At 51.8% G+C, this 14,587-nt stretch overlaps 1 protein-coding gene across 1 annotated transcript in view; it reads right to left on the bottom strand.

Annotated features, from left to right (window-relative positions):
- Nucleotides 1-14,587, bottom strand: part of Hmcn2 (hemicentin 2) — a 154,078-nt gene that overhangs the window by 120,745 nt on the left and 18,746 nt on the right. Inside the window, 7 exon segments of the mRNA XM_041674639.1 lie at nt 4-267; nt 2,644-2,764; nt 3,475-3,581; nt 4,335-4,506; nt 11,383-11,505; nt 12,189-12,347; nt 13,732-13,802. Of these exon segments, the coding sequence (XP_041530573.1) occupies nt 4-267; nt 2,644-2,764; nt 3,475-3,581; nt 4,335-4,506; nt 11,383-11,505; nt 12,189-12,347; nt 13,732-13,802 (1,017 nt within the window).

The raw sequence follows: 14,587 nt of genomic DNA, 5'->3' as shown, positions 1-14,587 counted from the left end.
CACCTGGGGCTACTCCACTGTAGGAAACTCCAGAGACACGGAGGAGGGGATTTCCCTCGTGGTCTTGGCCCTTCACCTTGAGATAAAAGCGCTCCTTTGGTACATGGAAGGGTGGCCCAGCCCACAGCTGGTGGGTAGAGCCATTGGAGAGAAACTGTGTGGGCAGAGTGAGGAGAGACTTCCCTGAGCTGTGTGAGAGTTCCACAGATTCAAGGTGACCAGGTGCCTGCAGCCCCGTAGAGTTGATTACCAGGGAGATGGGTACGCCTGCAAAGAGAGAGAGGGAATGAGCACTGGGCTCTGGGACTGTGAGCAGGACCGAGCCTTCTTGGCCCTCCTACACCCACTCTGCATCCTCTCTGAGCGAGCTTAGGCTGTAGGTGGGGTAAGGAAGGACGAGCCCCGTGACGCTGTCCGTGGTCCTGAAACAACCGCTGCCTCTCCACCCTGTCTGCATTAGCTGTATCCCCTGCTTCTAAACCCGGAAGCACAGACCTGGACTGAGCTTTCACCATTTTCCTTGGTTTATTTGGGAGCTTGGGTCAGGTATCTTCCCCTTTCAGTTACAATGGCTTTTAAAGAAACACTGAGTCTGCACATGAATGAAAGAATCTAAACGTGAGTTTCCGGGAAAGCCGAGTCTGTAAGCATGGGGTCGGGGGCTACATCATTCAGCCAGCAGTATGTAGTAGCCCCTTCAGGTCAATCACTGATGTGTAGGAATGGACTCCTGTAGTCAGCTCATGGCATGTGGTAGCTGCTTGCTCTAGTCCAGGCATCTAATGTTCAGTTAGCCACAGACTCCCCAAGTCCTAATATTCCCATCACAGAGCCTAAGGCCAAGCACTCGTTAACATTCCCAGTTTCTTCCTCCACCCTCTTCTTCATCCTGCCCATCCTCCTTGAAGTCCTGGTGATTAATCCAAAGCCTTGCAGACACATTGCAAGCTTTTCACCACTAAGCTATATTCCTAGCCTTATTTTTTTTTAACTTTGTATGTGTCTCCTCCTTTTCACACAGTTAAAATGGCTTTTAAAGAATCATGGAGTCTGCATATGGCACAGAAGACTCTACATGTGAATTCTGGGAAAAGTCTAACATGCATGCACACATACACACTACAGCACACGTGGTCAGAGAACAACCTATGGGGGTAGCTTCCAGGGACTGAACTCGGGTTGTGAGGTCTTTATCCACTGAGCCATCTCTCTGGCCCACTTCCTTACTTTTTATTTGAAGTCATGGTCTTGCCAAGTTACCCAGCGAGCCTTGAATTTGCAATCCTCCTGACTTTGGGTCTTGGGTAGCTGGATTATAAGCCTGTGCCACTGGGTCTTGCTTAGAGTGTCCTTTCTCAACTAGCTTGTTGGAAGGGCTTCAGTTTCTCTACTTTCCTTGCTTTATTTCTACAATGTAAATACCAAATGAAGCCCCAGGCTCACCACACGCCAGTGAGGGATCATGACCTCCAATTTCACATCCCCCCCATTCCAGCTTCCTCCATATGATCACCAAGACACTTTTGATAAGCCAGCAGCTCACTGGCACCTGCCCCTCCTCTGAATTAGCAGGGCGCAGACAAGATGTCTGAAGAAGAAGGATATAGCCATACAGGCTTCACTGAAGAAAAAATAAGAGAAAAGGTAAAATGTTCACCTTACCACGATGAGCACCTGAGTTCAACACCCAGAGGCCACTGGGAATAGTGGTGCCCACAATCCTAGGACTGGGGAGGTAGAGCTAGACAGGTAGATTCCTAGTGCCCGAGGGACAGCTAAACTAGCCTACTTGATGAACTCAAGGCAGTGAAAGACCCATTTCAAAAAATAATTGATTGGGGCTAGAGAGATGGCTCAGAGGTTAAGAACAGTGGCTGCTCTTCCGGAGGTCCTGAGTTCAATTCCCAGCAACCACATGGTGGCTCACAACCCTCTGTAATGAGGTCTGGTGCCCTCTTCTGGCCTGCAGGCATACATGGAGGCAGAATGTATGTATACAAAATAAATAAATCTTTTTTAAAAAATTGATGGTTGGGGACTGGAGAGGGGACTTAGAAGTTAAGAGCTCTGGCTGCTCTTCCAGAGGACCCAGGTTTAATTCTCAGCACCCACATAGTAGCTCATAACTGCCTGTAACTCCAGTTCCAGAGAAACCGGTGCCTTCTTTTTGGGTTCCGTGGGCACTGCATACACATGGTGCACATATATGCAGGCAAAACACCCATACACATGAAATTTTAAAATAAAACAAATAAAAACAATTGGCGGCCAGTGCCTGAGGAATGACCAAAGAGGAAATCCTCTGACCTTCATATACACATGTGCACACATACACACCTGTACCCAAACATACTTGAACACATATACACACAGGAAAATAAAAAAGGCAGGAGAAGCGTGGCTCAGTAAAAAAAAAAGGGGGGGTATCTTCAGGACCACTTTGGTGGCTGGAAGGATGCTGGGAAGATAAATGTCACCTCCTGGGCTGATGGTGAGGAAGCTGGCTCAGAGTTGGTTTGTCACCCTGTGGTCTGGAACAATAGCTCAGCAGGACTCTGAGTCACTGTGGCTCACAGTTAGCCTGCCTTGATCCTCCCACCACCTCCCAAAGCCATTACCTTCCTCAGAGCCCAGGGCAGGTACCTTGCAAAGGCCATTCGATGGTGTGGTTGAGGTCCAGAGAGGGCTGCATGGAGAAGCCGGCTCGGAAGTTGATGTTACTGATGCCTGATATTCTCACTGAGTGGCGGCCACTGCTGTACACCTAGAGCAGGTCCCCACCAACCCATGTCACCAGAGCATCAGGCCTCAGATGCCACTGGCCACAGCTAGTAAAGCCCACGCCTGTAGCTATAGCTTTCTAACCTTTATAAACACATGGGCAAGGTACCTGCTCCCCAAAGACACAGAAGTCCAGTTGACCCACTCTCCTCCTGGAGGCTTCTTTCTGCTCTCTCCTAACTCCTGCAGGCCCTGCCTGTTCTCCTGCTTGTCTATCCTCCTACCACACCTTCCCTGGAGGCTCTGGTCTCAAAGACAGGCAGATCTGGAAATCAGGTGGTCAGCACAGTCTTCACCTGCAGCTGCCGCCACAATGCCCTGCACCCCATAGTCAATCATCAGGAGCCCCGCACCCCATAATCAGTCCTCCAACAGTCATGCCTGTCTCTTGCCTGGCTTCCAGCATCTTCCAGATACAACAGTCTCCTGTCAGCTCTGTCTCTCTTAGTTGTATCTCCCAAAGTCACCCTTGCTCCGTTTGCCCTCCCTACCCAGGACAGGAGTCTGAGTCATGCGCCAGTTTCTTTCTTGGCCTTTCTGAATGTCATCCCAAAGCGCTCCATGCCCTCACAATTGAAAATCAGGTTGTTCCTTGGCTTTTGATCCTGCACTCACTCCTATTCATAGACCCACGCATCTGCCCACACATCCCAGGCTCTCTGCCTGAAATTTCCCTCATTGGCGTGTCCCTACCTTGATGGCCCACAGCCCAGGGTGCTCAGGCTTAAAGGCTACGACCTTGGCTGAGTCCGGAATGTTGAGGAGTACGTTGAGACCTTCATCTGTCTGCAGGACCCTTCCTGTGGAAGCATCAGGTGCCACTCAGTCTTCTCTCTTTTCCCAGGGTTCCCAGGTTCCCCATCCTGTCTCCAGGACCCCACAGCCCACCAACACCAGCCTCAAGTGTCCTTGGGACTGACAAGAAGATTGCCATTGTTGTAAGTCCTCATTGGTCAGTTGCCACCAGCCTTCCAGCTTCTTCATCTGCAGGGACACCTCTCTGCTCCACTTGGTGTCCCCTCACTCTTCCCTAATTTCTGTATCCTTGAGTATGAGCCCCTTGCCACCATTGCCTCTTTGTAGGATACGGGCGTATGTGCGGTATGTATCTGTGGGGTATATATGCATGTGGGTGCATGTATGTATTGCATATGTACATATGTCAGTTTCCTCCTCTCACCAAGTGGGAGCCAGGGATAGAATTCATGTCTTCAGGATTGGCAGCACCTTCACTCACTGGATCATCTCACTGGATCATTTCCTTTTTCTGGGACAGGGTCTCTAGCTGCCCTTGGAGCTCAACCATTGGCTGACCAGGGAGCTCAGGGACCCCTCGTCTCCACCCCACAGTGCTGAAGTTACTGGTATGGCTGCCACACACAATTTTAACATGGGTGCTGAGTTTCCAAACTCAGGTCCTCATGTTTGTGAGCAGACACTTTATTGACTGAGCCATTTCTCCCACCCCCTCCTCCCGTGGCCTCTTTTCATCTCATCCTGGGCTTCCAGCTCAGTCTTGGATCCAAAGAGGGGGTTAGGCCAGGAGCACCTACCCAGTGGATCCCGGACTTCAATCTCAGGCCCTGGCCCGCTCAGTGAGATGGTGACCTCCTTCAGGCTGGGGTCAAAAGGGATTCTCCACGTGTGCTCCCCTTCCTCCTCATGGTCTGCAGACAGCAGGTGTACTTTGGAGGCCTGGATCGCTGACTCCACCCATTTTAGCACCTGAGAAAGGTACAGAAGTTGAACTAGGGGGTGTGTCCAGGCTTTGACATGTCTGGTCACCTAATACAGCTCTAACCAGCTTCTGCTATATGCAGAATCCACTCACTCCCTGTGGATTTGGGGGTAACAATCTGTTCAGTGTCCAAGGCCACGGATCGCCACTGTCCTACACTAGGCCTGATTGGCTCTTCTCCCCTCTTGGCATGCATGGCTCCAAACGAAGCCTGTATATTGACACAGGTGACTCAGAGCTGAGAGGTGCAGGCACGGACTTTCTTCTTCTTCTTCTTCTTCTTCTTCTTCTTCTTCTTCTTCTTCTTCTTCTTTTCCTCCTCTTCTTCCTCCTCTTTTTTCTCCTTCTCCTTCTATTAAAATTTTTTATTTATTTTACAGACCAACTTCAGTTTCCCCTCCCTCCTCTCTTCCTTCTCCCTGCCACTCCTCCTCTGTTCAGAAAGGGTCAGCTTCCCATGGGAGCCAACAAACTATGGCATATCTCATCGAGGCAGGACCAAGCTCCTCCCCCTGCATCGAAGCTGGGAGAGGTATCCCTGCATGGGGAATAGGTTCCAAAAGCCAAACAGGCTTCTGCAGGACAAGCTTCTGCCTCTCATCTGTAGCCCCCACGAGGAAGCTGCTGGTGCACACTGGGCAGCTAGGTATGGAATCTCCATGCTGTGTGGTTCCTGGAGCTACAGGCTCCTCACAAGTTGCAGATCATATAACCAGGATGTGGAAACCCTTAGTCGATCAAATATGCTAAAGCTAAAAATCTGCAGTGTGTGACTGGGAGTCACTGTAAGGAGCGCTTGCCTAGGGTTCAGGAAGCTCTGAGTTTGATCCCTAGCACTGAAAAAAATTTCCTTGTACTACACCAATTCAAGGAAAAACACTGAATGTAACTTCTGCATTCAACAGGAATGATGTTCAGAGGCCAAAGCGTCCTTCTCGAGGACCGTTTTGGAAAAATGCCGTCTGCTAAATGTGGAAGGAATGATGCAATTAGGAAACCATCATCTTATAACTACTAATGAAATAATTGTTTCGGGCAAGGATCTTCTTTGGATGTTAAAAGCAAAGGGTGTAAGATTGATGGAGACTAAATATCCACACAGAGCCAGGGTGTCACCCCACAGGCACTGAAGTCAGTGTGGGGTGTGGAGACACGGCCTCGGCATACACGGCTGCCTGCCACCATTGTAACCAGTGACACAATTTGTCATCGGCTACAGAAAGACCAGCTGTTTGTCTCTTGAAGCCATCCATCAGGAAGAAGTCGCAACACCAACCCCAAGTCACCCCTCCACACACACCAACCACCACCTACCCAGACCTTGGGACAAACTCAGGGCAGCAGTAAAAAGCCAGGAGAGATGTGGGTGACACCATGGGACAGACTAAAATTTAGAGCATGAGACAGAGCCTCTTCAACCGGTGTCACAAAAAGGCGTGGATGGCTCCAGATTCGAGAGGACGTAATAGTCACGAGAACCAAGAGGGGCAGGCAGCAATAATTAAAACCAGAGCCAGGAAGGCTTCTTCAGAAAACATCGAGAGGGGCTGGGAAGATGACCTGGCAGATAAATTACTATGTAAGCATAAGGACCAGTGTTCAGATGGCAGGCACCCAGATAAAAAGCTGGATGGGCGTGGCAGCCCACCTGCCATCCTTGATCCCTAGACCAAGCTGGCTAGCTAGACTAGCTTAACCTGGGAATTTCGGGCATGGTCAGAGAGAGACCCTGCATCAATAAACACAGTGGAGAGCGGCGAGGTACATACGTAATGTCAATTCATCCCACCACATGCACATCACATGTACCCTTGAACGTGCATATACATGCATGCAAAAGAAAAGACGTTTTGAAGTCAAACGGGGAAAAATCAAGCAAGGATATGAGATCACAGTAATAAAGTTCATTAACTCTATCAGAACAATCTAGGCTATGGGGTACTGTGGGGGACTGACAGTAAGCTTCAAGTGAGAAGCATTTCACAGCACACATGAGACGCTGGGTTCCAGTCACAGCAGCCAAAATAAAAAATAATTAATTATAAATTATTTATGGATAAAGTCTCATGAGCCAGCAGAATCCAGAGGGATAAGGAAGAGAGAAATGCAAGCAAGTGCTGAATTGCTGGTGACTGTGAAACTTAAGGGAGGTCATTTGCTTGATTTTTGAGACAGGGTCTGGATAGCCCTAGCTGGTCTAGAATTTATTGTGTAGACCAGGTTGGCCCCAAACTCACAGAGTTCTACTCCCTTTATCTCCAAGTACTAGGATTAAAGGCCTGTGCTATCATGACCTGCCATTCATAGCAATTTTAAAAAATGAAAGTCATTTTATTTTTAAATTTTGTTTATTCATTTGTTGGTTGGTTGGTTTTTGAGACAGGCTTTCTCTGTGCAACATCCCTCCCTGTCCTGGAAGTCACTTACTTTGTAGATCAGGTTGACCTTGAACTCCCAGAGATTTGCCTACCTCTGACTCCAGTTTGCTACCACACCTAGCTTGAAAGCCAATTAAAAATGCTAATGATGTGATGAGTCTATCACACACCTGGGCGTGATGTCTGCCAATGTCAGTTGACTATAAATGTCTTCCTGGAACGCTGCCTGAAGGAGAAAAAGCTCTGTGATTGATTAGCAATGTCTGCCACAGATCTGAGACTGGAAAATAGTGGCTGGTGTGCTACCTGAAGGCCTTTCTAGCCCTAACTGGCAATTCTGTTCTGCCTTCTGTGTAGCCTTCACAGAAGGGAAGGGACCTGGAAGATCTGCCTGAGATTTTGGGGATGAGTGTGTTTTACAGAGACTGAGTTCAAGCACGTGCCATGAGACCTCAGTTATCACAGGATAAGAATTCAGCATTTCCCCTTCTTCCCATATTTGGAGCGGCTTCATTCTCCTGCCTTTGCCTGGTGTTCTGGGAAACGTGTCTCTTGAAAAGGCTCAACCTGTCTTGGCTGCTGGACTAGCGCAGGGTTCCTTGTCTAAGTGGGGGAGGAAGGAAGACAGCGCCAAAAGATCAGCGAAGTCAGGATGAGACTGCCAGATGTTGAAGGAGCAACTCCGTGCCCACTGCCTGTTCCTCAGGTCACACCGTGGGGGCAGAGGATGTCAACCCAGAAAAGCTGTCCCAGGCAGCAAGCACCCAGACAAGTTGCATCAGCTACTATTCTGCCAGGGCTACTACAAGCTGCTCTAGAATGTTCTGGGTGGAGAGAAGATGCCCAGCAATTCAGGCTACCAAGCCACAAAGAGGCCTGGGACATGCACCCTAATGAGCCCAGCATGAGGCAGCTTGCCTAGGGTTGAGGGGGTGTGACTCCCGTGTTCACAGCAAATGCAGACCACCTTGTAGGGCCAGACGGAGGGTCAAGGCCTTCTGGACCTAGTCATGCTCCCAGGGCTCCAGAGCGGAATCGGGGAGCCTTCCGAGCAGAACGCCTTCATTAAGCAAGCACAGTGTTTATTTGGCGAGTATGATGGCTTCCAGATGTCTATGGGGTGGGGCCTGGGAGTCAGCCATGTGCTGGCCTGAGGTTGGGCGCTGATGGAGAAGGAAGGAAAGAATCTGGCCTTGTTACACTCTGCCAGATGACTGCTTCTGGGCCCTTCATGGCTGATAAATCATCCCAGAGGCACTGCCAGGGTGCTTAACAGCCAGGACAGCTGAAGAAGCTGAGGGGCTAGGAAGAGGAATGGGGCTCACAGCTACAGATGGGGAAACTGAGGCTTTTGCCTGGAGTCACAGAAGGAGCACCCACCCAGTCCCAAGGCTCTGCCTCTTGACAGTTAAGTACCCCAGATTCTCTACCCAGCTCTACCTTGCTGAGGACACTCGTGAGAGTGTACCCCTATTCTTCAGGGTGCTTCAGTGGAGTAAGGGAAGAGAGAAACCTCCATCCCCACCCAGAAGCCTGGGGGAGTGTAGCTATGGTCACCTGTGCCCAACACCATGCCCAAGCACTCTCTGTTCACCCTGGCTACCACCCCATCAGCGCTACCAAGTGCAAGGGAGAGAGTGGATAGTATCCTACTGCATGGGGCTAAGGGCAGGGCTTAAGGTCCCCTGAAGGTAACAGAGCCGCGGTCTGCTGCAACCTCTGTCTTGCCCCAGCAGCCCAGGTCTCAACCTCTCCATTCCCCTGAAGGCTGCTGAGAAGGGTTGGGGATGAGCTCATCTCTGGCCCCTCCTACTCCATCCGTCAGAACCACTTCCTCCCTCCCACTGTTGCAGAAAGCAAGCCACCTCTCAGGGACTTGCAGAATCTGGGTCATTTGTCAGGTGTAGTTTCTGCCGCCAAACAAGAGATGTGTCTCAACCCCCAGAACAGGCTAAGGTGAAGAGCAGGCTGTGTCAGGGGATGACCAGTGAGCCATGGGGTGGGGGAAGCTTAGGGCTCTCCTGGGAATCCTAGGGTGATCCCCAGGCAAGACAATGGGGTGCATCCAGCTCTTCTGTCCCTTTATGTTCCCTGTCATCTTCCTGCATCATCATCACCTGTAGCTGAATGAGGGCTGGGCAAAGCCTATGATGCCACACACAGGATGTCATGGTCCTACCCAAAGCTTGCCTTTAAGAAATGCCCACCTTGGGCTCAGGACAATGGCTCAGTAGCTAATCTTGCATGATGTGCATGTTTGAGAACCTGTGTTCAGACTCTGGGAACCACACAGAAGCCAGGAACATGAGTACATGCCTGTAACCCAGCTCAGTGTGGGAGGTGCACAGACACGCAAGCCCAGCTGCCCTGCTTAGTTTCGCTTTAGTGAAATATCGTGACCCAGAAAGTCAAGCGAGAGCAACTAGGGAAGCTGCCCAGTGCTGACCCCAGTGTCCAGATGCACACAAATGCACAAATTCACACCTGGATACACACAGTCACATACACCAACACCCCAGGACAAACCCAGTGTCACAGTGCTTGCTTCCACTATGGTCACCCACTGTGCCAGGATGATCAGAGTCCTAAGTTGCCTTGCTGGGGCAGAGGTTCTTCGATCCTGCCCCCATATACTGTGGAATAAACCCAAAAAGGGGGCTCCTTCAGCCTGGGAGGCCAAGTTTACAACCAGAACATGCCAAGTGCTCCAGGACAGAGATCCTCTTGTTCGGATTGGCTGCATCCTCCTTGATAGCACATACAGCAGGTGCTTAATAAATGACCACAATGGAGTGTGCAGCATATATCAATCTTGCTGCCTAGAGTGTATGTTGTTTGCTTCATACGCCTCCTCAGGAATCTGAAAGACTTCTCCCAGTCAGCCCTACTGGACTGGTTTCCCTGGGGAATAACCAGAGCCTTGGCTGTCCCAGACACTTTCCCAGGCTTTCTAAGTGTCTGAGAGCATCTAGAAAGATCCAGATCTAAGGCATGAAACTCTCCATGCCCAGGAGCATCGGTGCCATCATGCGAAGCCCAACCCAGCTGTCAGGGGTCCTACCAAGTGAGACTAGCACAGTAAAGAGCTGATGGGCTCGCCTGGGGTGCCTGGAGACGGGCCCCTGGCAAGCTGTCCTGAGCAACTTGCCTTGCCTCTGTCTGGGTTGTCTCTGGAAGGAAGGAACTGTCTCCCCTAAAAGCAGGGACGAAGCTGTCCCTCCACTCTGTAGTGCCTCCCACCCTCACGTGGGGCCCGGTGCCAGGAGAGGCTGAAACGAAAGCCTATTGTGTCACCGAGATGCATAAACGCCATCTGTCAACAGGGAGCCGAGGCACACTAATCTAAACACGGCCCCAGAGACCAATCCTCTCAGTTCATAAATACACAGCGCACAGAACCCATCCTGGAGGCCACTGGCTGCCTCCGAGACACCTCCCTTCCCAGAGCAGCAGGCACGAGATCCGGTTACTTCCCAGCGGCACCCGTTACCCCTCTTGAGTGTCTGCCTGAAGTGCCCTACACGGCCCAGTCCTGAGAGCACTCAGTCTAGTAGCATTGAATAATAACCCAAGCGCAAAATGGCAATTATGTAGAGCAGTACCGGGAGTGGGAAGGGGTGTGGAAAGAGATTTGACCTCGGCAGGGAGTGGAGGCTGGTTTCCTGGGAAGGTGCATCTATCCTGGGCTGAGGAGCTGAGAAATGGAAGCTTGAACAAAAGCCCTGGGGCCAGAAGAGCAGGAGAGAGGCTGGCTGGGCTCTGAGGGGTGGGCAAGAGGAAACACAGGCAGAGGTTCTGGGCAGGGGACAACAGGAGGGACATACAGGTCGGATTTGGTATAGTGTCCTGTGTTATGCAGGGGTCCTTCTATACAGGCTCAGGAAACCTGGGCCCCGTGACTCCATGACCATGGTTTGAAATCAGCTAACACTGGAGGATTCGCAGCACTGAGCCAGACCTCTTGGTTCAGCCAGAGAGGGTGGCTCGAGCCTGTGCTGCTGAGAAGGATGGACACAGGAGAGGGAAGAGGGCTTTGAAGAGGAGACAGCTGTCATTTGGCCAGGGAGCAGGACAGGAACACAGAAACCTGGTGTGCTCTGGGCTTAGTGAATCTGGAAGTCGAACCCTAACGGAGTTAAAGCAAATCCCCAGGACCCAATCTGAGGTTCTCGTGCCCCAGATTCTGGGACAGTCTGAACCAACTTTACAGTCACACCAGAATGTGTCAAATTCTGGCTCTGCTGTGGGACACAGGCAGCACCCAGGTGCTGCTCCAAGTCTCAGGCTCTATTTCAGAGTGCTCCCCCAGAGTGCCTGGGGGTTCGGACACTCAATGAGATGATGCAGAGCCTGGAGGTGGGCACTCAGGACACCCACCCCAAGTGACAACCGCCAGGCAAAGCTCATGTGTACATCACCAAGCAAGACCCAACACCCTCACCCACGGGGCAGCGGGCTCAGAAGAAACAGTCTGTAACGGCTCACCTCTGCCACCTGCTGCTTGTCCAGCTGGAACACCTGTCCAGAGCTGGTGGACGCAATCTCCTCGTAGGCCAAGTAGCCAGGATGGGTGCGGTCACCACAATCCCCCGTCAGCACAAAGACCACCTGGAAGATGGGCAAATGAGCCTGGGCTTCCTACTGTACAGGGGAGGCAAGAACCCAACCATGGGAGTGATGACAGTGTCCTGTGGGTGGGGACCAGGAGCTGACACAGGGCCCAGTGCTCACACAGCCACTGACACAGCAGGTGTCTCATGTGACAGAAAAGGGACAGGAGTGGACTCCTCTTGGAGTGGCCCCTGGGGGCTACTGTGAGGAGAGCCCTGAAGAACTCTAGAATATTATAGACAAGAGAGCAGTGACGTCATCCTAAACTTGGAGGTTTTCCCCAAGAGCAGACTGACCCTGCTCCCCTCCCCCAGCCATTGGTACAAAAGCAAGAGGCAGAAGCCCCAACCTGTCTTCTGAGCGCTGACACAAGGAAAAGGGGACATGAGCTGCAAGGACTAGGGTCGAGGATGAGGGTGGGAGAAGCATTACCCAGACTCTGGTGGGCTATGGAAGGAGGAAGGGGTGGGGTCTGCACCAAGCACAAGCCTCACCAGGAGGTGAGAGCCCACAGGCCCAGACTGCAGCGCGCCTTTAGAGAGGCACTGCTAAGACCGGATGGCAGGGCTGGGCTCTAGAGCTGCAGGAGGGTAGCCTGACTGCTCTCCGCCCTCACACTCTCTCCTCTGGCCTCCTGCACGGCTGCCCATCCCGTCTCATCCCTAAAGCTGGCCTCTCACCTGTGACTGCTTCAGCTGCAGGAGCTGCAGAAGCTCGTTCTTCTTGTGGTAGTCCTTGGCACGTGCATCAGAGAAGACATAGATGAAGGACCCGGGGTTGGCAACCTCCACGGCAGCCTTGATGGCACCCACGCTCATCTCTGGGCAGTCACCGCCTCCCTGGAGGGTTGAAGTGCGTCAGCAGCTGCCACCTCCCCCGTCTACAGACGTCTAAAATGGGTGGGAGTCGGGAATCGCCTCAGACCACCTCAGTGTGGCTCGCCGGGTCAGGCTGTGGTCTCTGTCCCTCCCAGCACCTGCCCTGTTGTGACTCTAGATGAGTGACGTGAGTGACAGCGCCACCCCGTAGAAGGTATGGAATATGGGCGTAGAGCAGCCAAGGCATGGGCACGCCTTATACGAGTAAGTGTGTAAATGTGTGGCGTTGGTATATGTGTTCTTGTGTGTGCACGAGGGTGTGGGGATGTTCATAGACATGTATGCAGTGTGTGTGGAGGCCACAGGCCAATGTCGCCCACCCTCTTCTAACCCTTCCTTGTGTTCTCAGACACATCTCTGGCTGAATACGGAGCTCGCTGATTCTGTGCGATCCTGTCTGCGCTTCTGCGTGCTGAGATTACGAGCGACAGCAACCACACCCAGCTTTTCACATTGGTGCTGGGGATCTGAGCTCAGATTTTCGTGTTTGTATGGCAGGCATTTCACAGAACGAGCTGCCCCTCCCACGCGCACACATACACACACACACACACACACACACACACACACACACACACGTGAGCACACAAGCATTTTACCACCACGTGACAGGGAAAGCTGAATGGGAGCAACTGCGGACAGGCTCAGAAAGACCTGTGCCAGCGAAGGTTTTAGGGGTAAAGACTGGAGTGAAGCCAGGCCAGGCAAGGAGAAAGACCCTCTCTATCACCTGCCCTGGCATCAGGCCCTCAAGGAGGGAGACACACTCTACACACCCTCCCTGCCCAGCAGCGCCCGGAGCTATTGTGGAATGAGAATACACGCTGTTTAAAGCCCAGTCTGCTGCAGCAGCCAACCCCACAACTCAACCTTCTTAGCTCACGTTCACTCCAGAAGGACATCCTCAGCCCCTAGTGTTCTTGATCCTGCTCCAGCCTCTGGAGGACCCAGCTATCTATGGAGTCCCTGTTCTCAAGAAGCTGGTGGCCTCAGCGGTCATGAAAAGGACAGATGCTGGACACGGATGTGTTGTGAGGTAAAGACATTCAGGTGGCCGAGGACACATGACCTAGGCTCAGACCTGGCTTAGGGGTCTGAACTGAGCTGTTCCTCAGGCCCCAATACAAACCCTCAATGGAGCAGTCTCTCCTCTTCACTCATTCATAAAACGGCACCACTACCAGGGCTCTGTGAGGTGTTTGTTCCATAGGATGAGGAGAGGAGCCCAAGAGGTACAGACTTCCAGAACCAACCCGAGGTGTGGGGAGCAAGGCAGGGAAGGAGGAGGACACTCCTTGACTCTGCCATGGAAGAGGAAGACAAATAAAGATGGCGGGCAGCCCACCTGAACATAGAGTTCCCGCAGTTCTCTCTGGAATACCACTGGGTCTGCTGTGAGGGTCACTGGGCCGATATCTGTGGAAAGAAAGAGACACAGGTGGGTTTCACAGAGCACAAAAGGACCACAGGCAAATCCATTTCTAAAGTGGTCCCAAGCCTCCTCTAGGAAATCCCCACTCTGCCATCTTGTCCATTCCTACTCCTGAAAGGAAAGGGATGCTGGGAGAAACAAAGAGAACAGGAAACAGCTCCTCCATTCTGGAGCACACAGCAAGCAGACAACCCCAAGACAAGCTCGATGGATGCTCCCCAGAAAGTCCGTCTCTCTGGGGGAAAGCTTCAGATCCACACACTGGCTATGGGAGGGGATGTGGAGCAGGGGGATGTCCCTCCAAGGCTGATGGAACTTCAGGAGAGAACACGAGCTTCTTGGTTGAGTGATGAGTCTAGTAACTAAAAATTAAATTACAGTCAGGCAGCAGATACGATGCAGACAGTATGCAAAATGTAAGACTCACTTCCTGGGGAGGGCAGAGGATGGTGGTGTGAGGCTCCATCCTTCTGCTCAGAATGGTATGATGTCTAAAACTAGGGAGTGGTTTCTAGAATTTTCTTGGCTCTTGGTGGGTTGTTGGGAACTGAAGCATGGAAAGCGAAGCTGTTGATAATGGGGACCACTGTGACCAGTTCCCAAACTCAGCAACGAAACAGATAAACTACCAGGTACGAGTGTGGGTGAGTCTCACATGAAGGAAACATGAGAAAGAAGCCAGACTCGGGAGTGTGTCAGAACAGAAGCTGCCCATGTGGTAGAGAAGCCTGGAAAAGGCAGAGGGATCGGCTATGGGGACAGCCGTGGT

Source organism: Microtus oregoni, unplaced genomic scaffold, assembly GCF_018167655.1.
Source record: "Microtus oregoni isolate MIOR12 unplaced genomic scaffold, Mior012 000025F_ref0000491, whole genome shotgun sequence".
Taxonomy (NCBI): Eukaryota; Metazoa; Chordata; class Mammalia; order Rodentia; family Cricetidae; genus Microtus; species Microtus oregoni.
Note: the sequence above shows the minus strand (reverse complement) of the source record. Positions and strands in the feature narration are given on the sequence as shown.